Below are 27129 nucleotides of genomic sequence, written 5' to 3'. Positions count from 1 at the left end.
GCTTTAAGGAGAATCAAATTTATGCATTCAAGAAGCACACTATGGAGACCTACTATGTCCTAAAAACTGTGCTAAAGTGGGATGGCACAAAGATGAATAATACTTGGCCTCTGGCCTTGAGTGATTCAGAGTACAACTAGAATGATGGAAGTAAACAAAAGCAATGTAATAATAACAAAAACATGCAGAGCTTTCACTCGTATAAAGCATTGTTCTAAGTATTTAACATATGGTGACATTTCACACACACACACACACACGTACATAGAAAAAAAAAAATAAAGACATGATTCCAAAAACCTAAAAAGAGCCATAGAGACTCTGAAGAAACACAGTAGCAGCATTCTGAATATAGGTAATAGTCATTACCTGCAAAGAAATTCCAATCTTATTCAGGGCAACAAAGCCCAGGCAATTCTAGATGTGCTGGGGTGTCTTAACTAACACCACTAAAATAAACTGCCAGTCACAGTGATTTTGCATTATTCTAAAACTAAAGCCCAGAGAATTGGTTCTGGCCTATTAGATCATCTATTTTTTTTTTTTTTCGGTATTATCTCAAAATGCATTAAATTTCTTCCTAGCTCTCAGATTTGCACATATATTTGCTAAGTCTAGAACTGTCTATCATCAGTGCCTCTATAAAGTTAAGGGCTTTCCACTTTTAGCACCTTAAGGTATGCAATTCTGCATATCAAACTCTCTTCTACTTCTCATGCTATTCTACTCCTTTCCTTCTGCCCTAAATAATTCTTAATTCTTACAAGAAATAACAATGGTAGTCACTCCAAGGTTATGATATGTAACTTTCTAATCTTACTTTTTCTAGTGTCATATACTAGCCATGTTAATATGTAAGAAACTGAATGCAATAGGAAGATGAGAATCTTTGGGTTATGAAATCTAGTTGACTGCTGGATTTTTTTTTTTTTTTTCTTTTCGTGCTCCTTTAAACATTTAAAATGTAACCAATCATATTAGACTAAAGGGTAATACTAAAAATGCAGATCTTCTCTTACACAGTTCAATTTTTCCTGAAATGCTGCATATCAGCAGAAGCTTTGGAAGTTGTTAAAAATTGGATTGAAACCACTCAACTTTCCTGGAGTCTAGTTTGCTAGTCTTCAAAATAAAGAATTTGGATCATAGCAGATCTGAAAACCTAATTTTAGAATCCTGTAAGTCCAAGTATAGAACATCTGTGTTTTCCAAATAGTAGATCAATAATGATGATATTGTGGGCCCAGGACATAATACGGGCTTCCCAGATAACTCAGCGATAAAGAATCTGCCTGCCAAGCAGGAGTTGTGGGTTCCATCCCTGGGTCAGAAAGATCCCCTGGAGAAGGAAATGGCAACCCACTCCAGTACTGCCTGGAGAATTCCATGGACAGAGATGCCTACTGGGCTACAGTCCCTGGGGTGGCAAGGAGTCTGATATGACTTAGCAACTGAGCACATTTGCAAGACATAATACAGTACTGCACATACCAGTAACCTTATTTAAAGTGCTTATATAGAATATTTTAAGGTTTCCTTGGTGGCTCAGATAGTAAAGAGTCTGCCGGCAATGCAGGAGACCAGGGTTCGATCCCTGGGTCGGGTATATCCCCTGAAAGAGGAAATGGCAACCCACTCCAGTATTATTGCCTGGAGAATTCCATGGACAGAGGAGCCTGGTGGGCTACAGTTCATTGGGTCACAAAGAGTCAGACACGACTGAGTGACTAACACACACACAATATTTGAGGGGAAAGAAATCCGAATGAAGCTCCTTTCTGGTATTTTCAAAGGTGGGAGGACTACATTAGAAATGCTTCATTTTCAGTAAAGAATTTAGCAAATTCTTTTCAAGAATAATCGAACATGCAACAATTCCCAGATTCAGCTTAGAAGCCATCGAATTACAATCTGGAAATTCTGTTACGCTGTCAGGATGGTTTTTAAGAATGTGTTTAAAAATTTCTGTTCCGATAGTTTTTCAATTTAACAATATAAACACAAGGCAACATTTTCCGCAACGTTACCTTAAAACATACAAATAAAAGCGACACGCAAACTCCACTTGGTTTTTTCCTGGAGATTAAACGGAACTCCTTACATTTCTACTAAATCACTGTTACCCACCCCTGCCACCGAAAACAAACAAAAGCACCTAAGTAAGACAAGTCTCAAAACTGGATCTGTGTTGTGTAGGAGTGTCGGTCCATATGTTTCCTATAATCTGTCCCTTTCTTTTCCTCCTTGAAAAGGCAGCTCTGTGTCCGAGTGCACACATTACACACACACACATGAATTCCACCCTCAAGCTGACTCACCTGTACTCAGACTATGCACACGTGGCAGACAAATCTGACGGACTGTCAGACCACCTGAGGAGGGGGTGAACGTGTAAGTATAAGTCTCCAGGAACCAGATGCCCGTCCGGTCCCAATTCCACAGTCAGTGAATTCATCAGAAAGCGACGGACTTCCCGAAACCCGGGGTCTCTGGAGTCAGGTGGCGCGGATTGATGACGCAAGCTGCCCCCCCCCCCCCCCCCAAGCTTTTACCGCAGCATCTCAGCCAAAGCTACTGCGGTCGCCACCCCGCCCCCTTCTGGGCGCCATTGAGAGCGTGGCAGTGGCCCAGCGCCTGCTGTCCGGCCCTGCCAAGACCGATGCCCTCTAGTGGCTCAGTGTCTAGAAACCGCCAAAGAGGACGACCCATGACATCCCGAAGCTTTGACGGTAAGGTTGCCTTGCTCTTCGGGGAGGAACGTGGGTTAACGAGTACGATGTGGCGCCACCTCGCGGAGGAGTGGTCCACGCGCAGGCGAGAGTCGGGGGCCGGGGGTGAAAGAAGGAAGCGGAATGGGTGGTGCGGAATAGGACTGACGGAAGGGATTGGAAAAAATTACGTTTCCCAGAAGCCTGCGCGGCTTGAAGCTGGGCGGAGAGGCGGGTGAGAGGAAGCCGGATAGCGGCCCGCAAGACAGGGTCAGAGGCTACCTCTGAACTCGGATTCCCAGGGTGCACAGCTTCCGGCGGCTGCGCGCGCACTGCGAGCGCGGGCGCTGGGCGCGTCTAGTGCCGCGGCTAACACAGAGTTCTATTTCCCAGGGTCCCGCCGCGGGAGTCTCCGGCGGGCGGGCGCGCGCGAGCTACCGAGTGAGGAGGTCGAGGCGGCTGCCCGGACCTCTGGGTCCTCTGTGTCTTCGCCTTTCTTTGCCGTTTCTGCCGCGTCGACCGCTGCCGCCGCGGTCCCCGGCCCAGTCGACATGGCGGCAGTGTTGCAGCAGGTCCTGGAGCGCACGGAGCTGAACAAGCTGCCGAAGTCCGTCCAGAACAAACTTGAGAAGTTCCTTGCTGACCAGCAGTCCGAGATCGACGGCCTGAAGGGGCGGCACGAGAAATTTAAGGTGGAGAGCGGTAAGTGCGGCGCTCTTCCCGCCCTTGTTTCTGGGCCCGACTCCACAGCGGATGCTGGTCTTCCCTTGCAAGCTCGCTGTGCCCACAGCTTCCCTGGTAGCATCGCTTCTCCTCAGTGGGCACCGTAGGCCTTCTCTCAACTACACGCCCTCCCGGGTTGATACGAAAGAGCTTTTTTGTTTTTAAAACCTGACTCTACGTGGACTTTCCTTTTGTTTGTAATTAGAGTGGTCGCATTTAGGAAAACCTGACGAACGATGTCCAGCAAACCCACCGTGGTGATTGGAGTCTATTTACTCGTCTCTGAGAGTGTGCGACTCTTGACTCTTCTAAGCCTGTCTTTATGTTGCACGTTAAATGAAAGTAGTTTTTGCTGTTTTCTAGTAGTCTATGTTCAGAGGCCTGTGTCTAATTGATAACTTCCTGCATTTGTTCTGACTGTCGCTTTGGTCCGGTGATGAACTAAATGTACAAAAAACGAGTAGGTGCCTGAGACAGCGCTGGAAGCACAGTAGACGTGCAGTATGTTTAATGTATCTTACTTCTCTCTAAAAATTGAAGTTTGATAGAAAATATATTAAGGTCTGTTTACAAATACCTGTAGTAAACCCACACATAAGAAAGTTCCTGGCATAGTGACTTGAACAACGTCTAAAAAAGATTAAGATCATAGTAATTACCAGTGGTAATATGTCGATACAGAATTGATGTTGAAAATTAAACCGTTTGTGTGTCTTGGTTTACCAGTTTTTTTGGGGGTAGGTTGGGGTGGGGATTGTAACTGGTTTTGCTAAGTGGATTGAAACTCCTTAAGTGAGTTTTCGTTTAAAAAACCAAAACAGTTGTAATTGTCAAGCAGAATTGATGTTGAAAATTATCTGAATCCCAACGCTGAATATAGTACACTGCATTGTATTTGTTGATTTACAAAATAAACATTGAATGTCTTCCATGTGACTGATACTTTTAAGTTATCAGTTGCTTCCCTTGGAAAGTTAACAAATATTTTTACATAAATTTAGTAATTTTGTATGTTCGGGTGTTATTTTGGCTATTTTAATACAAGCCTTTTTAAAACAAATCACTTATTAACCTAAATTTTTTTTCCATTTATTATTATTTTGGGGAGAGTTTGCTTTATGCTAAGAAGTCAATTGATGTGGGGGGGAAATACTATGATAAATAAAACATGTTGCCAGCCTTGAGGAATTTTGTAATCTTGTGGAATAAACATAAAAATTATTTGTTAAAACCCCATTCAGGCTTTATTTTCTTTTGTCATATACGTATAAGTCAGCTGGAAATGTTGCATTGAAGTCCTTTACCGTACTGGCTATTTGTCTTTACTCAGATTCGCTCTTATATGAAGTGTGGGTTCCAATATTATGTCCTAAATCTTAAAATCAAGGTTATTAAGAATAAGTAGCAATGTTGACACTGTACATGTGTGTGTTTGATTTTTTCTTTTTTTCCTCTGATCATCTGTAGAACAACAGTACTTTGAGATTGAGAAGAGACTGTCCCACAGTCAGGAGAGACTTGTGAATGAAACCCGAGAGTGTCAAAGCTTGCGGCTTGAGCTAGAGAAGCTCAGTAAGTATTTAGTTATGTCTTTCTAATATTTTGGGGGTATTGAGGTCGGCTACTCCTTTAGACGCTTTGAAAATATTTAATTACTGTATATGAAAATATTGATTGTCTTTATTTTAATTTATGGTAATATTAGGATTTTTTTTTTCATTCAGCGGTAAAGACATTCAAAGAATACAGGGCTTGTTGGTCAGGAGGTGTGGGTTCTAGTTCTGACTGCTGTTAAAAGCTCTTTTGTCATATAAATCGTGATAGTGTTTATTGTTTACAAAATGGCTAGGACCGCTTGTCTGTCTACTTCCAACAGCTGTATATGTCAAGTGAGGTGTCTATCAACGCATTTTGAAAAGGCTAAAGCACTATGCAACTGAAAAAGTAAAGAGAGTGACTTAATTATTTTTATGTTGAAAAATTAAAGCCTATTTCCATTATAATATTTGTGTTTTAACTCTCATTATAATTTTTATAAATATTTAAAAATCTAAGGATGTAATTTCTGCTTTAAGGTGTAATTTCCTTGAAAGCTGAGCAGCCAGTTTTCTTCATAAGTTTTCTTACATCACTGCTGCTGCTGCTGCAAGTCCTGAAAATACATAAGATCTGAAAGATGATCTGTTTTATGTGCTTTGTTTGCAGTAGAAAAAAAGCAAATGTAGGAAGATCTTTATAGAGTTCAGTTCAGTTCAGTCGCTCAGTCGTGTCCGACTCTTGGCGACCCCGTGAATCGCAGCACACCAGGCCTCCCTGTCCATCACAAACTCCCAGAGTTCACTGAGACTCACGTCCATCGAGTTGGTGATGCCATCCAGCCATCTCATCCTCTGTCGTCCCCTTCTCCTCCTGCCCCCAATCCCTCTCAGCATCAGAGTCTTTTCCAATGAGTCAACTCTTCGCATGAGGTGGCCAAAGTACTGGAGTTTCAGCTTCAGCATCATTGCCTCCAAAGAAATCCCAGGGCTGATCTCCTTCAGAATGGACTGGTTGGATCTCCTTGCTGTCCAAGGGACTCTCAAGAGTCTTCTCCAACACCACAGTTCAAAAGCATCAATTCTTCGGCGCTCAGCCTTCTTCACAGTCCAACTCTCACATCCATACATGACCACAGGAAAAACCATAGCCTTGATTAAATGGACCTTTGTTGGCAAAGTAATGTCTCTGCTTTTGCATATGCTATCCAGGTTGGTCATAACTTTCCTTCCAAGGACTAAGCGTCTCTTAATTTCATGGCTGCAGTCACCATCTGCAGTGATTTTGGAGCCCAGAAAAATAAAGTCAGCCACTGTTTCCACTGTTTCCCCATCTGTTTGTCATGAAGTGATGGGACCAGATGCCATGATCTTCGTTTTCTGAATGTTGAGCTTTAAGCCAACTTTTTCACTCTCCACTTTCACTTTCGTCAAGAGGCTTTTTAGTTCCTCTTCACTTTCTGCCATAAGGGTGGTGTCATCTGCATATCTGAGGTTATTGATATTTCTCCTGGCAATCTTGATTCCAGCTTGTGTTTCTTCCAGTCCAGCGTTTCTCATGATGCACTCTGCATATAAGTTAAATAAGCAGGGTGATAATATACAGCCTTGACGTACTCCTTTTCCTATTTGGAACCAGTCTGTTGTTCCATGTCCAGTTCTAACTGTGGCTTCCTGACCTGCATACAGATTTCTCAAGAGGCAGGTCAGGTGGTCTGGTATTCCCATCTCTTTCAAAATTTTCCACAGTTTATTGTGATCCACACAGTCAAAAGCTTTGGCATAGTCAATAAAGCAGAAATAGATGTTTTTCTGGAACTCTCTTGCTTTTTCCATGATCCAGCGGATGTTGGCAATTTGATCTCTGGTTCCTCTGCCTTTTGTAAAACCATCTTTACAACATCAAAAAACATCAGGAAGTTCACGGTTTACGTATTGCTGAAGCCTGGCTTGGAGAATTTTGAGCATTACTTTACTAGCATATGAGATGAGTGCAGTTGTGCAGTAGTTTGAGCATTCTTTGGCGTTGCCTTTCTTTGGGATTGGAGAGTAGGTACATCATAATATTTATTACTAGATACAGCTGGATTTTAATTTGATTGGGAATGCAAGAAGCTAATAAGAGAAAAGCGAAGTATCAGTCTTCTTAGCTGAGTCCATGCCCACTGGCTATATATTTGAGTTGAAATTCTTTTTTGGCTAATTTTGGCACATCTCATTATTAAAATATGATGTATACACATGATGGTATGTATACATTTGTAATGAGAATATAAATATTGAGTAGCTGCATGTGACTCATCACCTATACATTGTTTTATCTTGGCATGAAAAATAAAAGGTTTGTAGAGCAGTAGTGCTAAAAAATTTCAAGAAAATGACTGATCACAGCTTATATGAAATCTGGAAAGGGGAGAGGGAGGAGAAGATGGGGACAAATTTAGATAGACACACTTTGCTGGGTGTACAGTTTTTTTTTTTTTTAATGTTATTCTGAATTTGTAAGTTTAGAAAGCTGTAAATAGCATTAAAACTATATAGAAAATCTAGACTAAATTAGCAGAATTTTTTTCCTTTTAATAAGCCAGTTTAACTTGGAAATAGTAATAATTGCTCATTAAATCACTAGTACATAATACGTGTTTTAGTGGAAGAAAATTTCAGAAAGTATATTCTTCCTAATTATTGACATAACATTTAAAAGAGAAACTATAAGGGGAGGTAATACATTATGGGTGGAGATCCTAGGACTAAAAATTCAGTATTAAGTATAGCTCTTTTTAAGGCCATAAACCAGCTGAATTACAATTATCTGTTATTGTGATGTATTCTGTACACACTTTATGTGGTTTAGATATTATTTGGTCTCTTGATTTTTGTCTTTAATTTAATTTTTAATAAATTAAATTTAATTTTAATTTATTAAATTTAAATTTTTAATTTAATTAAAATTTAAAATTTTAATAAATTGAATTTAATAAATTAAAAAAATTTAATTTTTAAATTTGTAAATGTAGTTCAGTTTTTTATGATTGACTTAGAAGACGTCATTGAAAAATAAGGAAATGAGTAATTGCAAATACTTTCTCCTAAGAATGTTGGCTAAAATGATTGCAAATATGATTTTGCAGACAGGATAGCATATTTAAAAAGTTGTACTAGAAATGCAGTAAATTTGGGTTGTACTTAAGAATTTGAAATGCAGTGTTATACAACTCAACCTTTCTGAAACTCAGTTTCTTAATTTCAAAGTGTGTATGGGTGACAGTTGAATAAAAGCTGTCATTGCAGATTTTAAGCTTACGTGTGTGACATTCATAAAATTCCTTTTATCCAGACAGTCAATTGAAGGCACTTACCGAGAAAAACAAGGAACTTGAAGTTGCTCAGGATCGCAGTATTGCCATTCAGGTAATAGTTATTCCTGTGAATAAAGCTGATTGTGAACATGAAACTTGAGGAATTTTTCTGTTCTAATTGTGCTTATTGTTCATTCAGTCAATGGGAAGATGAAATATGTTCAATTAGGAGAAGCTACTAACAAAAATGTGTATACATAAATTTCTTAGTGGGATTTTATGTTGTAATGATTAATTGGACATTCTTTTTACTTATTGGAAAATATGAGTATTTGATATGAAAAAAAACACATTTGTTATTAGCTATGTAGCTCTTAAGTCATGATTTTTAAAAAGGGTTTTTTTCTGCATTGTAACTAAAATGCCATAAATTTGTAAGTAGGGTAGACATTCAGGCTGTATGTGCCTAGTCGCTCCATTGCCTCCTACTCTTTGTGACCACATGGACTGTAGCCCACCAGGCTCCTCTGTCCATGGGAATTCTCCAGGCAAGAATACTGGAGTGAGTTGCCATGCCCTCCTCCAGGGGATCTTCCCAACCCAGGGATTAAACCCAGGTCTCCCACATTGCAGGCAGATTCTTTACCATCTGAGCCACCAGGGAAGCCCAGGTGTTCATAGATCCATCTATATCCATCTACCTACTCACCTACTTACCTACCATTCTTTTAGAAATTACCTATTTAATGCTTACTGTTGCCCAGTCATTATTTCAAGTATTTCAGTGCAATTGGGGATATGGGTGAATCGACACTGATTAATCATTTCTTTAGAGTAGTGATTAAGAATAACAGATTGATGGTGATCACAAGGATTGCAGGCCAGTTTGTTTAATAAAGTGATCATACCCGGTGATTCTTTGACCAGATAGACCTTCAGACTCTTGGCGTTGGTTTTTAAAAAATTTGCTTTTGATTTGAAGTTAAGAAATACATACAGAAAGTATTTATTGTGGGAAAGAGTGATAGACTTGATTCAATAGAAATGTAAAATTTTCTACATACGAAGAACAAATAGAATCACCAAAAAGTATTTTCTCATTAAAAATATGACTATATATATATATCTTTAATACGTGACTACTTTAAAATTTTAAGAAAACCATTCAAGGGGGGAAATGGGCAAGGGAGTTTTTAAAAACATAGGACTCTGTACAAATAGCCAATAACAATATGATATGTTATTCTGCTTCACTCATAATCAGGAAAATGCAGATAGGGTAACAGGATATAATTATTTTTCACTTCCCCATGTTAACATTGGTTTTTCTTTTTTTCTCTGTTGGTTTTTAAAGCATAATCTTCAGTTCTGGCATAAGGGGCTTGAGATAGGCAGTTATGACTTAAAAGTCTATAAATTGCCATTGTCTTGCTACAGAGTAATTTGTCAAAATATATTAAGGGTTTTAAGTAATTCCATTTCTGGGCCTATTTCTTGAGAAATAATTTGAACCAGGGTACAGTGATAGTCATCAGTTTTATTTTATGACAGAAAAATTAGATGTAAATCAAGTTTCCTATGAAGGCCTGTTGAAGTAATTATATAATTATATGACACTTCCAAGTAATTAGAAAGTGACATGGGAAATTTTTTTTTTAACTTTTTATTTTGTTTTGGAATATAGCCGATTAAGAAACAATATTGTGATATTTTCAGGTAAATAGTGTAGGAATCCAGCCATACATACACATGTAAGCATTCTTCCCCAAACTCCTCTCCCATCCAGGTTAGAGATTATTTTTGTGAATCTAGGAAAAGTAATCTAAAAAATCTGGAATATGAACAGAAGTATTGAGATTATGGGTAATTTTTAAACATTTTGATGTATAAGCCATGAGGAAGAAAATCAAGCAAATTTAAACCACAGCTAATGATAATTAAAATGCCAATTCCATGTTCATTTCTTTATAATTGATCAATTTGATTTTCATATTTAAATATATTATGCTTATTCCTTTATGTGACAGAGCCAGTTTACAAGGACGAAGGAAGAATTGGAAGCTGAGAAAAGAGACTTAATTAGAACCAATGAGAGACTATCTCAAGAACTTGAGTATATAACAGGTATGAAGAACTAGCTTTAACTTCTAACTTCACTCTTCTCTTCTAATAGAGCTAAGATTTAATGCCCAGTCCATTTCTATTGGCTGGTGTTTGTCATAGCTCATAGTAGATTTCAGAGTAATGTATCAGATCATTCTAAGTACTTAAAGAATGCTACAGACAAATACACAAATGAAAAACATCTCAGAATTTGGGCCAAGGTTTATGTACCACCATATGGTTTATAGTATCGAAATTGGGAACTTGTTTAGATGTTTGGTTGTAGAGGCTGAACACCTTCATTTTGTACAGGCATCTTGCTGTCCACAAGCATACAATTTAGGGACCTAAAAGGAGAGCCCATATTTGAAAGGGCAGACCGAAGGAATTAGGAAGCAAGAATATAGAATATAATACAGTTGATGTATTTAAATGAGTGTGACTCTTAAGCAGTTTAATGGTATCCAGTTCCCTTTGGGTCCTTTTTCTAAGAGTTTTGAGAAATTTTATTTCTGCCAAAGAAAGAATAAATATTTATTTTACTATACAATAATAGTCAATTCAGTAACTAGTCTCAGAAAAAAAGTTACTTTTGATCAACTAGTGGGTAGGTAAAATTAAGTTTTCTCATAAAAACCTGCATGTAAGGAATATAATAAAAATTACATGTATATCCTGGCTGGTTTTGAGTATAAATTTTTGATATATATACTTGCTTTTTAACTTAAGAAATGGCTAATTTGTGAATTTTTAATAAACTTTTGGTTAATATGAGGAAATTAATGTAATATTGTATATTTAACTTTACATATTGCATTTAAAATAACCAGTATAATTTGCATATTTGGTTGGATGCATGAATTTGGCTTCATTTAAAATTAAATTTGTGATTAAGCATGGGAGAAGCAAGTTAAAATAAAATTGAGAACTACTTATATTCGATGTTTATATTCCTAGAGATGCATTTTTGATATTTGGTTCCTCTGAGCATTAATCATTTTCCCTTTCTCTTCTGACCTTTCTAGAGGATTTTAAACGTCTAAATGAAAAACTTAAGGAAAGCAATGCAACAAAGGGTGAGCTTCAGTTAAAACTGGATGAACTTCAAGCTTCTGATGTTTCTGTTAAGGTGAGAAACAAGTAATTTCTAATGCACAAAATACAACATTTGCTTTATACTCACCTAAATTATAATTTAAATATGGGCAAATTATCTATAAAGTACTTAAAAGCCATATTTTTTTAATATCGGGATTAAGTTTTAAGACAATTTTGATTGAACTATTTTGTTTATGCGGTATTTAAATTTCATATAGTGTTTATCTGGTTCTGTTTTCTGTTAAGAATGCATGCAAATAGTGATTTCTGTTGTAAAATAAAACTCTGCTTTTGTCCCTTAGCTACACACAAAATCTTTTGAATAACCATATATTAATCTTTCCCTATAAACCTTTTTTTCTCGATTTCCTTAGTATCGAGAAAAGCGCTTGGAGCAAGAAAAGGAGTTGTTACATAATCAGAATACTTGGCTCAATACAGAGTTGAAAACCAAAACTGATGAACTTCTGGCTCTCGGCAGAGAAAAAGGAAATGAAATTCTAGAGCTTAAATGTAATCTTGAAAACAAAAAGGAGGAGGTAAGTTAGTAAACTTACCAAAATGTAAGTTGTTGGTTACAACTTATGTTTGTGTGCCAACTTATAAAAATTTATTTAGTGGAATACCAAATTAAATATTTTGTAAGATTAGCGATTCAAATGTGGAGGATATAACACATAAACAATTGGCCTCAAAAATTAACCAATTTCATTTAAATAAAGAACTTAAGATATTCTTTGATGAATTTTGATAATGTCTTCTGACTTATAGTATATCTTTCCTAAGATACATGTTTAAGAAGTGGTGGTTAGATTCTGTAAGCTAAATCCAAACATGTTCTTATGTGAGCTGCTATTTTTCATTTTCTTAAGCATTCATATTTTATATAAAATGCTTTTTTTAAAAATAATTATTTATTTTGGGGAATGCAAGGTTTTCTTTGTTGCAGGCAGGCTTTCCGTAGTTGCAACTTGTGTGGGCCACTCTCTGCTTGCAGCTCACAGGCTCTAGAATGTCAGCTCAGTAGTTGTGGCCTGTAGGCTTAGCAGCCACATGGAGTCCTTCTACACCAGGGATCAAACCTGTGTCCCCTGCATTGGCGGATTGTTAACCACTGGACCACCAGGGACGTCCTATAAAATGCTTTTTTGATAGGTGGGGATTATTTAGCTTTTATTTGGCAGTGAAACTTGGTATCAAATTAGTTTCAGTTAATACAGTATCCACTACCGCCCCCAGCCCCCACCTAACTCTGCATTTTTGTTTCTAGGTTTCTAGAATGGAAGAACAGATGAATGGCCTGAAAGCATCAAATGAGAATCTTCAAAAGCATGTAGAGGATCTGTTGACCAAACTGAAAGAGGTATAGTTGACCCCTTTAAAAATGTCTCTTTTACGAAAATATTGTAACACTCCAGAACCTGTTAATTGTTAAATGATTACATGTTTTGCACTGTTCCTAACACCATAAAGTATCTAGAACACTTTTATATATTGTAGTTAGGCTAAAATCACTAGAACCAGTTGTATACCACACCTAAAGTACTATCTAAAAATAAGTATGGTTAATTTTAATGACATTTAACTACTCTGCTTTAAGGTAAAAATATCAAACATTTTATCCTTAAGGTAATTCATCACTATCATGACAACTGATTTTAATTGTAGTGGTGTTTTAATCTTTACCTCTACTTTCGAAACTGAACTTTTTATCTTGGCATTTGGTAAGCATTCTAAATTCAGTTCAAATGAGACTCTTGTAATTGGTTTTTTGGTGTTTTGTTTTTTTTTCAGGCCAAGGAACAGCAAGCTAGTATGGAAGAGAAATTCCACAATGAATTAAATGCTCACATAAAACTCTCTAACCTTTACAAGGTAAATACTTTACCATACATTTTCGTGCCCTAATGTTGCATTAATGGACGTTGGGTAACTTTTTTAAGATTAAATTTTAGAGTGCTGCTGATGATTCAGAGGCAAAGAGCAATGAACTGACCCGAGCAGTGGACCAGCTACACAGACTTTTGAAGTCAACTGGAGAAGGTAAGACTTTTCAATTATGGGAAGATTGTTCCTGTTTTTAGATAGAAGGTACTGTTTTCTTTACCCTTGTGTAGATTTAGAGGTCAGATTTACTTTATTAGGGACAAAATTTGATATATAAGAAAGATGCTTAGATCAAATTTTAAATTCTGTTTCAGCAGATAGTATATTTGAAAACATAGGTAGCTGATGTTTTTCTGTTTTTTGCGTCTAATAGCCTTATATGTGTTCTGATTTCTAATAAGTTTTTCTTCCATTTTTGAAACATTTACTTTGATAAATATTAATACATATGGGTTTATAGTTTGGGTACTGTCTTAATCCATAAGTAAGTATTACTTTTTAAGTTATAAAGTGTATTTTAAAGTCTTTGGTTTTCTTCTATACTTGCTTTTTTTTTAATGTAAGTTATTTATGTATGATCTTTTCCAGTTATTTCTTGTGTTCTAAACATCTAAGATCAGATTAAGCCAAAGAGTTACTTAGAGCCACTGTTTTATAGTTTGAGTTCCCCTAGTTTCCCACTTTTATAAGAGAGATGGCAAAGAAGAAATAGATTCACTAGGCCACACACCTCAGGAATTATAAGTACATTAAGAGCTTCCATTGAAGCTCTTATCAACCACAGCACCTGTAGAATTTAATATTGTCTGTTGAAGGGAAAAATAATGACTGTTCTGTTTTATAAACTCAAAGATTTTAATTATGTTTTTGGTTATTTTGTCTCTATCATGTTGTTAGCCAGTAAAGGATTTCAGGAACATATCATAGAGGTGGAAGAATCTAAAGATCGAATGGAAAAAGAAATGCTTGAGAAAATAAGGAAATTAGAGAAGGAATTAGAGAATGCAAATGACCTGCTTTCTGCCACAAAACGTAAAGGTATGGGTTAATAAACGGCTTACTAAAGGCTAGAAATACTGGAACTTTCCTACGTCGTCCTCACTTAACGTCACTAATAGTGGTTCTTATTGTCAGGTGTAAGTACCATTTGATCACACATGACTGTGTGTTAGTTTCTGGAATAGTTTTAACTATTAACACTGCATGGTTTTTAGAATTGTGTTAAATGATTATTTGTTGTCGTACTTTAAAGTCTTTGTAGGAATTTATGCATAATGTACAGTAGGTGTCACTTTTTGCTTGTTTTGTAAGAAATATTAGTGGCTTTAGTTTGAAATTTTCCAGAAGTATACTAGATTCTGTGTGTTGGCACAGGGGCCATCTTATCTGAAGAAGAGCTTGCAGCCATGTCTCCTACTGCGGCCGCTGTAGCTAAGATAGTGAAACCTGGCATGAAGTTAACTGAGGTAAGAAGGATCTCAAATCTTGTTTTCCATCAGCAAAAAGCATTTAGACCTCTCTGGCTCTTCCTCCCCCCAAAATTTATTCTTGTTGTTTAATGATTAATGTATCGTTGTAGGGAAGGCTTTCTTGGTTCCTGGTTCTATGCAACATATAGTAAACATTTCCATCTTGTGTAATTGCTGGATGAATGTTTGTAAAGAAGCTATACAGGCTATATAATGCTTGGATTTGAAATGATCTCTCTTCTTTCAGCTGTATAATGCTTATGTGGAAACTCAGGATCAGCTGCTTTTGGAGAAACTAGAAAACAAAAGAATTAATAAGTATCTAGATGAAATAGTGAAAGAAGTTGAAGCCAAAGCACCAATTTTGAAACGCCAACGTGAGGAGTATGAGCGTGCACAGAAAGCTGTGGCAAGTTTATCCATTAAGCTTGAACAAGCCATGAAGGTTGGTTCCATTCCTAAATTTTAACTGTAGAAAAAATACATAGGAGAAATAATTTACTAAGTAGGATGGTTCTTTCTTAGAAATAAAGAATTTACCTCAAAAGCTAATTGCTTTTTCAGTGGTAGAAAGTGAAGTCGCTCAGTCGTGTCCGACTCTTAGCAATCCCGTGGACTACAGCCCACCAGGCCCTCCATCCATGGGATTTTCCAGGCAAGAGTACTGGAGTGGGGTGCCATTGCCTTCTCCGTTAACAGCGGCTAGGCATATTATATTTACTTGGAGCTGGTATACTTGGTGACAGCCTTAGTGCCCTCGGACACGGCGTGCTTGGCCAGCTCCCCAGGTAGCAGCAAGCGCACGGCGGTCTGGATCTCCCTGGATGTGATAGTCAAGCGCTTGTTGTAATGCGCCAGGTGCGATGCCTCGCCAGCGATGCGCTCGAAAATGTCATTGACAAAGGAGTTCATGATGCCCTTGGCCTTGGACGAGATGCCGGTGTCCGGATGGACTTGCTTCAGCACTTTGTACACGTACACTGAGTAGCTCTCCTTGGGGCTGCGCTTGCGCTTCTTGCCGTCCTCCTTCTGGGCCTTGGTCACAGCTTTTTTAGAGCCCTTTTTAGGGGCAGGAGCAGACTTAGCCAGTTCAGGCATGTCTATAATGACAACACCCAACAACACAGAAGTCAGTGGTAGGGTAATTATATATTTTAAAGTTTGTCGTTACATTATTAAACATCTCTAATTGCAAAGTGTTTTATCTTTATTCAGCAAACATTGAAAACCTTTAGCATTTTTTAAGACATTTGGGATGTTTTCTATAGGGTTCTCTAGTGGATGATAAATAGCCACACTCTCTTTTTGTAATAGAACCTTTCTAAATTTAGCAATGATCATTTTTTGTCAGGCAGTTCTGATATTCTGTCTGGATATGATAATACTGTTTGTTGAAAAGAACTCCTTTATAAAAATATCATTTCACAATTTGGCAAATCTTTATATACATTATTTTGTTACTGTTCCTCTGTGATTTAGAAGTACCAAGGAAGTTTAAGAATATTCTTTATTTCTTTAGATTCCTTTTTAATAGGTATTGGTTTAAGAAGAGTATTTGTATGCTGGCTTCCCAGGTGGTGCGAGTGGTAAAGAACCTGCCCGTCAATGCAGGATACATAAGAGACGCGGGTTCAATCCCTGGGTTGGGAAGATTCCCTAGAGAATGGCATGGCACCCCACTCCAGTATTCTTGCCTGGAGAATCCCATGGACAGAGGAGCCTAGTGGGCTACAGTCCATAGAGTCACAAAGAGTTGGACACGACTGAAGCAACTTAGCATGCACATGTGCACAATGTTGTTTTTTATTAAGATATAGCTATTAATATTACTGAGAAATCTTTGAGAGTTATTAAACAAATTTTATTGAAGGAAATCGGTTAAATCAATTTGTATGTGCTAAATAGTATAAATGCATCTCTGTGGTGTGTGTGTGTGTGTGTGTGTGTGTGTGTTAGTCACTCAATCTGCCCAACTGTTTATGACCTCATGGATGGTAGCCCACCAGGCTCCTCTGTTCATGGAATTCTCCAGGCAAGAATACTGGAGTGGGTAGTCATTACCTTTTCCAGAGGATCTTCCTGACCCCAGGAATTGAACCCAAGGCTTCTGTATTGCAGGCAGATTCTTTAACATCTGAGCCACCAGGGAAGCCCAAATGTGTCCTTAATTTGACTTAAACTTTTATTGCTGTTGTTATTATATTTTAGATGTCAGTTTAAATCAGGGTGTGTTGTGTCTTAATGGTCTCTTTTTCCTAAATCAAATTATGTCTAGCAGTCTTGCCTTGGGAGAATATGGGGCATTAAGACACACCCCTGCCCCTCTGGTGTGGTTTAAAAAGAGGTCCTTTGGATCTCCTTGACTTTCTCACTGTTGAAAGTGAGCATTTTACCTGAAGCTTATTGTCTGAGGAGGCAGTAAAGTGGAGGGCTTAAGAATCAGGTAATAGCGGCTGTTCACTGTGGGAAAACCTGTTAATTCATCACTAATGTGCAGGTACAGTGATAAATACAGACTTTTTTCATAACTTCCAAAAGCTTTAAAAATAATTTCAGTATCTTTTTTTGTAGCCGAATCTTTTGTCCATAACATATATCATGTCCAGTCTAGATTCTGTGGTGCTCATTTCTCAGATTTCTAGAATTTTATAACTAAGTTTCTTTCTTCCTTGGCATCTTAATTGATCCCAGTTTGAACTCAGTAGGTTTCTGTTATTACCATTTTTCATGAATATTTGCCTGCTTCATCTTGTCTCATACTTATTCCTGCTGAAATTGGTTTATCCTTGTACCTTGAGGGCATTGTGCTCAGAGGCACTTGAAACACCAGGATAAATATAAGCCATCTTTGACTTGTGTAGTATCTCTAACAATACATACTTTGTGAAATAATCCATATTATGTGAGAACAGTGCATTAAGAAGCAAAATTCATATGAATTGGAGATAAAACATAAGATTTCAAAGATACTTTGTGCTTATGTCAAGCTCCTTAAAACTGCCCCTAAATCCCTAATGATACTGTGATGCAAAACATTACTGCAATATGTTACCATTTTTCTTTTTTTTAACAGCCTTATGACATTGGTTGCTGATTCTTTAAAATTAGTTCCCGGTGCATTTTTTAATAAATCCAAGTCTTACCCAACATTTTTTGCTTTTAATACTTATTTCTAGATAGTATAATAATGATTATCACTGTAAGGCAGTCCTTTGCTTTTGTCTTAACTAACAAAGTTTTTTGAGAGTGTTTGTTTGATCTCCAACATCATTTGATAATATACTGTGAATTTGGTGTGGCTGTAACATTTTGATTCACAGTTAACTTGGAGGGAACCCCCTTCATTACCATACAGTGATGAAAACATTATAATGTTGAGCTTATTTGAAATATTAAGAAATATATTCATATTTTTAAGGAATTTCTCTTTAGAGGCTACTATATTATATAGAATATTTTAAAATTATAAGTTGATTACTGTGATATTTGAGCACTGTATACTTTTGTTATTTTTGTAACTGCTATTTGTATGCATCTTAGAAGAAAATACAAAATTTTCACTTCATTTTAAAGGAGATTCAGCGATTACAGGAGGACACAGATAAAGCCAATAAACATTCATCTGTGCTTGAAAGAGACAATCAAAGAATGGAAGTACAAATAAAAGATCTTTCACAACAGGTTGGTTTTTTGTTTCTTTTCCTATTTTATTTTGTTTTTTCCTGAACTGACTGCCTAGTAACGTTTGTTTCCAAGTATGTAAGACAGAACTTGTACATACGAAATTCTCATCAACTGAGAAAACTGCTCTAAATGAATTGCAGTCTAGTCATTGTTTATTCTTAGCCCCTCCCTTTTTTCTTTTCTTTAAGCATTTGATAAATTTTCAGTTTGAAGATAACTGGTTGTAATTAATGAAATAATTCAAAGATAAAAGAGTTATCTTCCCACAGTTCAAGTCCCAGGTTAGCAGACTGGTGTGTGTTCTTTCATATCTTCTTATACGTACAGATACATGTGAGCATATATGAACATACGTAAGCATTCTTTGTTTTTACTGAAATAAAATCACTTATTTTGTATATGCATCTGTAAGTGCATTCCCCTAACACTTTTTTTTTAACTGATTAAGTTTGGAGATGTAGATCTGTTTTGTTCATATATTTTACCCTAATGTTTGTATGTAGAATGACTGAACAACAACAAATACACAAACACAAACATAGATAAAAATTTCTCATGAATGAAGTTAGCATCTATTTCCCATGCTCCCCTTCTGCCCAGCTACGTAATACATATCTAAGCATGCAGGTGCAAGCATACAGACACAATGCGTATGTATTTCCAAGTGTTTTATATGGTCATTGTTCTACAAAAAAGGAACCATGCCTCTGGAATTATAATTTGACTTCTTTTTAAAAAATAACAGTTTTCATTACATACTTTTCATAGAAATGAGAAATAATTTTCTGATTAAGATTTTCTTTATTTAGTTCTTAATATCTAAAATGATAAGCTTGAAAATTAGTTTTTTCAAGATAATTTAATACTCCATCAAAGGTGTTTGTAAAGTAACCTTGTCATTTGAAAATTTTCACTTCTAAACATTTCCAAAGTCAAAACCAATACTATTTGATAACATATGAAAACTTTTTTTTTAGATTAGAGTGCTTCTGATGGAACTTGAAGAAGCGAGGGGTAACCATGTAATCCGTGATGAGGAAGTAAGCTCTGCTGATATAAGTAGTTCATCTGAAGTAATATCACAGCATCTAGTATCTTATAGAAACATTGAAGAGCTTCAACAGCAAAATCAACGTCTCTTAGTAGCCCTTCGGGAACTTGGGGAAACCAGAGAAAGAGAAGAACAAGAAACAACTTCATCCAAGTAAGCAATAGACTTACTTTGGTTTATTCAGCAAACATTTATTGAAAACTTTTTATGTGCGTTAAACAATACTGGATATTGGAAATATAGTGATTTAGGAGAAAAAAAATAAAATCAACCATATTGCTGAAAAGTTCTACTCTTAAGGACCCCAGTTTTTGGATGAGATGGTTAGTAAGTGAGATAGATAATAAGATCAATAAGTAGATTATTTTACTTCAGTGTGATTTGTGCAATAATAGAGAAAAGCCTTTCTGTGAGAGCGTAGAGGTGTGAGACCCAGCCTATATTTGGGGGAACAGACCTGGCTTCATGAAGAAGATACTTAAGAATAACTCAAAGGAAAGAATCTTTTGAAATAATGGTTTTGGTGCTAGAGAAGAAGAAATGGCTATAAAAGCAAGAAGAATGGAATTTGGACTCAGTGGAATTTATTGATTTTTGCAAACAGATTTTTCAGATGACCTTGTTCAGTACCTGAGTCCTATGTAGTGGGGGTTTTAAAAGCTGTTCTTAAAATAGCAAAAAAGAAGGAAAGGGTAAGAGAGATGACAATACTATGCCTAATGACAGGGGATAAAATGCTTAGTCAATTTGCGGTAGAAATTATAACTGCCTCTCAATCTCAGTCCTGTTAAATAGACTTGATTTATTTTCCTGCAGAATTTCTGAGCTTCAGGTCAAACTTGAGAATGCCCTCACTGAATTGGAACAACTCCGTGACTCACGGCAGCATCAAATGCAGCTTGTTGATTCTATAGTTCGTCAGCGTGATATGTACCGAATTCTGTTGTCACAGACAACGGGAGTTGCCATTCCTTTACAAGGTAGGAGTTTTTATGTTACCTTAAAAGTTTCCAAGTATTTCTGGGAAATGTTTCTGAAATCTATATTAAGGAATGGATTTTGCTACATAAGCAATGTCTACTCTAATGATGATAACTTCAAATGTGGCTACCATATATGAGTGATTGTGTAATACATCATCAGTTCTAAAATACACCATTGTATTAGGTAAGAAAAATGCTGATCATTGTTGCAAAGTATGCGTCTGAGAGTCAATGAATTATATTACTTATTTTTGTTACATTTTAACATTTAGCCTGCAAAAATTACCTTTATTTAACTAGAAGTCATAAATAATTGTAGTAAGTTATTTAGTAGGTTCTTTGTTTCATAATTTCTATAATCTTGTGATTTAATTTAAATAAGTCAGCCTGTTGACTTCTGATAATGATGTATTTTGTGAAGAGGTGTCACATCATTCTTTTTACATTTCTGAAGCTTCAAGCTTAGATGATATTTCTCTTGTGTCAACTCCAAAACGCTCAAGTACATCACAGACAGCTTCCACTCCTGCTCCAGTGATTGAGCCAGCAGAGGCTATAGAGGCTAAGGCTGCACTTAAACAGGTAAAATACCCCTAACTTGACACCTTTATCTTGAGTCACGTTTTTGAGAACATGTAATAATTTCATCTAATAATTTCTCTAATATGTAGCTGCAGGAAATTTTTGAGAACTACAAAAAAGAAAAGGCAGATAATGAAAAAATGCAGAATGAGCAGCTTGAGAAACTTCAGGAGCAAGTCACAGATTTGCGATCACAAAATACCAAAATCTCTACCCAGCTAGATTTTGCTTCTAAACGGTAAATTTTCTTTTCAAAAGTTAAGTCTAAACATAATACTTGGTATTCAGTGGAATCAAATTCAAGAGTTAATTTGTGACAATATTACTTTTTTTGGTGGATACAGGTTGAAAAGTTACAAAGGGTTCATTTTTCACTCTTGATTAATGATTCTTGTGAATGTTATTAGGGGATCCAGGTAAGTTCATATAAGGAGTGTTTGTATTTTTCCTTCCAGAGGTTAAAGGACATACTGATTCCATAGGACTTAATTATTTTAATTAAGGAGGATAAGAGAAGTATGAGAAATTTCATTCAGCCTTTTCTAGTCTAGGTAGAAGAGAAGCAGGCACTAGAGTTAATTTTGGGAAAATTGACTTTTTTGGTCACTTGGAGAGGAATAACAGTAAATTTTGTTCCATAGTTAACAGATCCATTGAATTTGTTAGTTTATCAAGTTAGGAAATACTTACGTCTTTGTATACTACATGATCAGGCTGTTTTGCAAGTATGACCAGCAGTCTCTGTATTTTCCAACAGTTTGATATCTCAGTAAAAGTACCATTTTCCCCCATGTTGATATCTCTAGCCAGTCACTTTCTAAGCTTTTAAACACATAAGACATAACCACATAAGGCAATAAGGTGAAGATTTATAGACGGGAAAAAAAGGATTGGGAAAAATCCGTCACTAACCATGCATAAATACCTTAAATTGCATACTGCATTGTGATGGGTGTCTTCCTGTATGAACGTTATATTGATGTGAGATTAAAAAGTTAATTCAGCATGAAATACAGTGCTTATTTAGAATTTGAACTTAACTGCTAAACTTGTTGTTTAGAAAAAAGAATGAAGATTTTTACATTATTACAAAAACATATTTTTCATATTATCAATCGTATAAAATTAAGCTCTTGTGAAACTCAAGAAATTGACCTAGGATACAGTATTTCATTTGCTTATAGAATTATTTTTCTTTCATATAAGTTATGAAATGCTACAAGATAATGTTGAAGGATACCGTCGAGAAATAACATCCCTACATGAAAGAAATCAGAAACTCACTGCAACAACTCAGAAGCAAGAACAGATCATCAACACAATGACGCAGGATTTGAGAGGAGCTAATGAAAAGCTAGCTGTTGCAGAAGTGAGGCCAATTTCTATCATCTGTCTTATGTTATAAGTTGCATTTGACACTTGTTTTTTAATTATTACTTTGATTTTACTGGTTGGTATAATGTAGATTTTTGAATTTTGTGGATTATACATCCTTATCAAATAGTTTCCTGGCATCCACGCGTCCATCAGAGCAGTTGGGTTATTGTTTCTAGTAAAAGAGGAAAGAAGTTGGTTTTTCTGGGCTAAGATTTCTTTGGTTACAACAAAAGCTGTGGATGAATATTTTATCCATTCTTGCTCATTTCTAGTAAAAAACAGTATACAATTTTCATTAGCATTGAACTCTGTTCCCTAATTGCAATGTAAATGTCAATCAGAAATTGACAGTACTTTCAACTTAAATTCTAAAGTCTTTGATGATAGATTATTATGATAGCGTTTTGCTTTTTATAAACTTATTTCTCACAACTATTTAATCATTATTTATGATCTCAGTATAGTTATTCCCTCATTTTGTTTATTGAAAAGGACTCAGAAGCTAAGTAATTTGCCCGTTAGGGGGCCATCATGAGATACAGGTTGGTTGGGACTTAAAACTTAGCTTTTCTAATTCTGTTGGCTCTGTTATTTCTGTCTTGTCCCCACCCCTTTGTGGAGAATAGACATCAGCACTGTTTCAAACTGGTGGAGTAAGTTTTATAATTGATAGTTTTTGACTCATCCTGTAAATATGAATATTTTGAGGATATTGATTTTCAGCAAGCCCTTCTATACCCTCTGAGATTCAGAGGGTACTCCTCATGGGGAAAAAAAGTTCAAATAGATAAGTCAGCACTCAAACAGATACTTAGAAGCCAAGTTTAGTTTCTAAAACTTGCATAGTTGAATAGTATGCAGGTGTGACTATCGCATAGTTTTGTTATTTTGCCTCCAAGACTGTGGCATTTTAGATTTTTGTTGTTGTTGTTTTAAGTCTTGATTTGCTGGACCAAAGATAATATATGTATTTGTGGTAATTGTAAGAATTTTTCCTTTGGATTTATTAGTATTTCCAATAATCTTTGTTTCATAATTCAATACATGAAACTTTTATAATTGTGTTATTACATTTGACACATTGTTTTTCAACATTCTTTTTTTAATTTGTACTTGACTCAAGGTAAGAGCAGAAAATCTGAAAAAGGAAAAGGAAATGCTTAAATTGTCAGAAGTCCGTCTTTCTCAGCAAAGAGAATCTTTGTTGGCCGAACAAAGAGGGCAAAACTTACTGCTTACTAATCTGCAGACAATTCAGGTAACCAAATAAAAAAGGGATAAGTAGAAAAAATTTTTTAAGTTAAATTTGAATAATTTTAATGTTGTATTCTCTCAGTTTTCTTAATGAGAATGTTTATGTCATTTTTGTCATGCATATTATGATCACTGAATTTTGAAGTTTATTTAAGACATCAGTATTTTAAGTAAAACATTGAAAGAGAACTGACTGAAGCCAGGCAATTGGCAGTTTTGATCCTCAGGTTTATATTTACAGAGTCCTATACAGTTTAATTGTTTGCAAGATTAAATCTTTGGCTTGTATTCTTCAAAATATGAAGAAATCTGGCTGTGGTGATATGGTTCTTATTTTCCCTATTAAATAGATGTTATACTATGGAAAATGTCAAAATATCTTGGTAAATGGTTTAGATCTTAACTTCTTCATGCAGAAATGAGTTGTATTCCTGTAATTTCCAGTTGCCTTTTTTGTTGTTGTTGTTCATTTGTTCTTACTTTTTTTTTAAGTATAACCAAAATCTTTTTTTTTTTTTTTTTTTCAATCCTTAGGGAATATTAGAGCGATCTGAAACAGAAACCAAACAAAGGCTTAGTAGCCAGATAGAAAAACTGGAACATGAAATATCCCATCTAAAGAAGAAGTTGGAGAATGAGGTGGAACAGAGGCATACACTTACTAGAAATCTGGATGTGAGTCTTATCAGTGTTCTGAATTTCTATAGAATATTTATGTTTAAAAATCAAGCTCATGTTGAAGCACAGTCTTGAGATCTCTTACAGACCCTTAAGTTTTTCTTGCCTTTTACGTTGTAAAAAATAGAGACAAATAGATTCAAGGGATTAGATCTGATAGACAGAGTGCCTGAAGAATTATGACAGAGGTTCATGACATTGTACAAGAGGCAGTGATCAAGACCATCCCCAAGAAAAAGAAATGCAAAATGGTTGTCTGAGGAGGCCTTACAAATAACTGAGAAAAGAAGAGAAGCGAAAGGCAAAGGAGGAAAGGAACGATATACCCATTTGAAAGGAGAGTTCCAAAGAATAGCAAGGAAAGATAAGAAAGCCTTCCTCAGGAATCAATGCAAAGAAATAGAGGAAAACAATAGAATGGGAGAGGCTAGAGATCTCTTCAAGAAATAGAGATACCAAGGGAACATTTCATGCAAAGATGGGCACAATAAAGGACAGAAATGGTATGGACCTAGCAGAAGCAGAAGGTATTAAGAAGAGGTGGCAAAAAATACCCAAAAGAACTATACAAAAAAGATCTTCATGACCCAGATAACCACAATGGTGTGATCACCCACCTAGAGGAAGTCTGGTGGGCCTTAGGAAACATTACTACGAACAAAGCTAGTGGAGGTGATGCAATTCCAGTTGAGCTATTTCAAATCCTGAACGATGATGTGGTGAAAGTGCTGCAGTCAATATGCCAACAAATTTGGAAAACTCAGCAGTGGCCCGCATTGCTGGAAAAGGTCAGTTTTCATTCCAATCCCAAAGAAAGGCAATGCCAAAGAATGTCCAAACTACTGCACAATTGTCCTCATCTCACATGCTAGCAAAGCAATGCTCAGAATTCTCCAAGCTAGGCTTCAGGCATGAACCGTGAACTTCCAGATGTTCAAGCTGGATTTAGAAAAGGCAGAGGAACTAGAGATCAAATTGCCAACATTTGTTGGATCATAGAAAAAGCAAGAGAGTTCCAGAAAAACATCTACTTTTGCTTTATTGACTACACCAAAGCCTTTGACTGTGTGGATCACAACTAAGTATGGAAAATTCTTAAAGAGATGGGAATACCAGACCACCTGACCTGCTCCTGAGAAATCTTTATACAGGTCAAGAAGCAACAGGTAGAACTGGACATGGAATGGCAGACTGCTTCCAAATTGGGAAAGGAGTGTGTCAAGGCTGTATATTGTCACCCTGCTTGTTTCTCATATGCGATGTACATCATGGGAAATGCCGGGCTGGATGAAGCACAAGCTGGAATCAAGATTGCTGGGAGATCAGTAACCTCAGATATGCAGATGACACCACCCTTATGGCAGAAAGTGAAGAACTAAACAGCCTCTTGATGAAAATGAAAGAGGTGAGTGAAAAATTAAGCTTAAAATTCAACATTCAGAAAACGAAGATCATGGCATCTGGTCCCATCACTTCATGGCAAATAGATGGAGAAACAGTGTCAGACTTTATTTTGGGGGGCTCCAAAATCACTGCAGCCATGAAATTAAAAGACACTTGCTCCTTGGAAGAAAAGTTATGACCAACCTAGACAGCATGTTAAAAAGCAGAGACTTTACTTTGCCAGCAAAGGTCCATGTAGTCAAAACTATGGTTTTTCCAGTAGTCATGTATGGATGTGAGAATTGGACTATTAAGAAAGCTGAGTGCTGAAGAATTGATGCTTTTTAACTGTGGTGTTGGAGAAGACTCTTGAGAGTCCCTTGGACTTCAAGGAGATCCAGCCAGTCCATCCTAAAGGAAATGAGTCCTGAATATTCATTGGAAGGCCTGATGCTGAAGCTGAAACTCCAGTACTTTGGCCACCTGATGTGAAGAACTGTCTCATTGAAAAAGACCCTGATGCTGGGAAAGATTGAAGGCAGGAAGAGAAGGGAACGACAGTGGATAAGATGGTTGGATGACATCAGCAACTCTGTGAGTTTTAGACCCCATGAGTTGGTGATAGACGGGGAAACCTGGCTTACTGCAGTCCATGGGGTCGCAAAGAATCGGACATGACTGAGCAACTGAAATGAGCCAAGGCGATATCTTCCTGAGGTCTAGTCCCAGAGTCCAGTGAATTAAGAGCTTTTTCAGTCAGGCTGCTGGAAACAGGCATTATTCCTGACCTGCTCTGAGGACCAGAGAGTCTTCAGTCTTCAGACCACTCCAGTTTCTGTTTGATTCTTTGCCGTCTGGGGTATTTTCACAGGCATGCACTGATCACTCTTTTGCTCAATATTCAAGAAGGGAACCTGTGCAAGTCTCCACAGTACTGTGTCTGGGCAGCTGCCTTCTATCTGATAGTGTTTCTGTTTTACGAATTCAAGTTGGTCTGGCCTTCTTCTATTCTGAGTTCTATGTTTCCAATTCATGAAGTCTGTGGCCTCATTTTCCTTTCCCTTTGCTTAGCCTGGATACTCTTAAATCAATAAGCTGAGAAATTGTAGGGTTCATCTCTTCTGTTTCCTATCTCAGTTGGTTCAAAGTGTTTTGTCTGTTTTTTGTTGTTTATTTATTTTGGTGGTTTCAGTTCAGGAGGTAAATGTCATTTCTGTTGCTCTGTTTTAGGCAGTTTAAAGTTCTGTAAAAAGGTAATTTGAGCCTCTCTAGTTACTTAAAAATTGAAAGATAGCGTTTGTAGGGTTGATGTATA

The 27129-nt window shown here is 36.6% G+C and overlaps 3 protein-coding genes across 6 annotated transcripts in view; 1 reads left to right on the top strand and 2 right to left on the bottom strand.

Moving 5' to 3' along the window:
• Nucleotides 1–2505, bottom strand: part of ODR4 (odr-4 GPCR localization factor homolog) — a 36532-nt gene extending 34027 nt beyond the window's left edge. For 2 of the 4 annotated variants that reach the window (XM_027565592.1, XM_027565590.1), the window contains exon 1: nt 2319–2505. The gene's annotated coding sequence lies outside the window, so the exon portion shown is untranslated. The remainder of the gene's footprint in view (nt 1–2318) is intronic. The other 2 variants (XM_027565589.1, XM_027565593.1) reach the window with 1 other exon arrangement.
• A 4-nt stretch (nt 2506–2509) lies between these two features.
• The window catches only part of TPR (translocated promoter region, nuclear basket protein), a 63933-nt gene continuing 39313 nt past the window's right edge, over nt 2510–27129 (top strand). Inside the window, exons 1-21 of the mRNA XM_027565588.1 lie at nt 2510–2729; nt 3102–3410; nt 4899–5003; nt 8304–8377; nt 10293–10389; nt 11394–11497; nt 11841–12005; nt 12737–12829; nt 13261–13341; nt 13422–13509; nt 14251–14391; nt 14728–14819; nt 15070–15267; nt 18396–18503; nt 19484–19710; nt 20374–20537; nt 20995–21122; nt 21212–21360; nt 22329–22491; nt 23623–23757; nt 24288–24428. Coding sequence (XP_027421389.1) covers nt 2513–2729; nt 3102–3410; nt 4899–5003; nt 8304–8377; nt 10293–10389; nt 11394–11497; nt 11841–12005; nt 12737–12829; nt 13261–13341; nt 13422–13509; nt 14251–14391; nt 14728–14819; nt 15070–15267; nt 18396–18503; nt 19484–19710; nt 20374–20537; nt 20995–21122; nt 21212–21360; nt 22329–22491; nt 23623–23757; nt 24288–24428 — 2979 coding nt within the window. The 5' untranslated portion in view covers nt 2510–2512. The remainder of the gene's footprint in view (nt 2730–3101; nt 3411–4898; nt 5004–8303; nt 8378–10292; nt 10390–11393; nt 11498–11840; nt 12006–12736; nt 12830–13260; nt 13342–13421; nt 13510–14250; nt 14392–14727; nt 14820–15069; nt 15268–18395; nt 18504–19483; nt 19711–20373; nt 20538–20994; nt 21123–21211; nt 21361–22328; nt 22492–23622; nt 23758–24287; nt 24429–27129) is intronic.
• LOC113906875 (histone H2B type 1-L-like) lies at nt 15540–16445 on the bottom strand. Its single transcript, XM_027565594.1, has one exon. It carries the CDS (start codon nt 15918–15920, stop codon nt 15540–15542), a length of 381 nt encoding a protein of 126 aa, XP_027421395.1. The 5' UTR covers nt 15921–16445.

Source organism: Bos indicus x Bos taurus, chromosome 16 (genome assembly GCF_003369695.1).
Source record: "Bos indicus x Bos taurus breed Angus x Brahman F1 hybrid chromosome 16, Bos_hybrid_MaternalHap_v2.0, whole genome shotgun sequence".
In the NCBI taxonomy this organism is placed as follows: Eukaryota; Metazoa; Chordata; class Mammalia; order Artiodactyla; family Bovidae; genus Bos; species Bos indicus x Bos taurus.
Note: the sequence above shows the minus strand (reverse complement) of the source record. Positions and strands in the feature narration are given on the sequence as shown.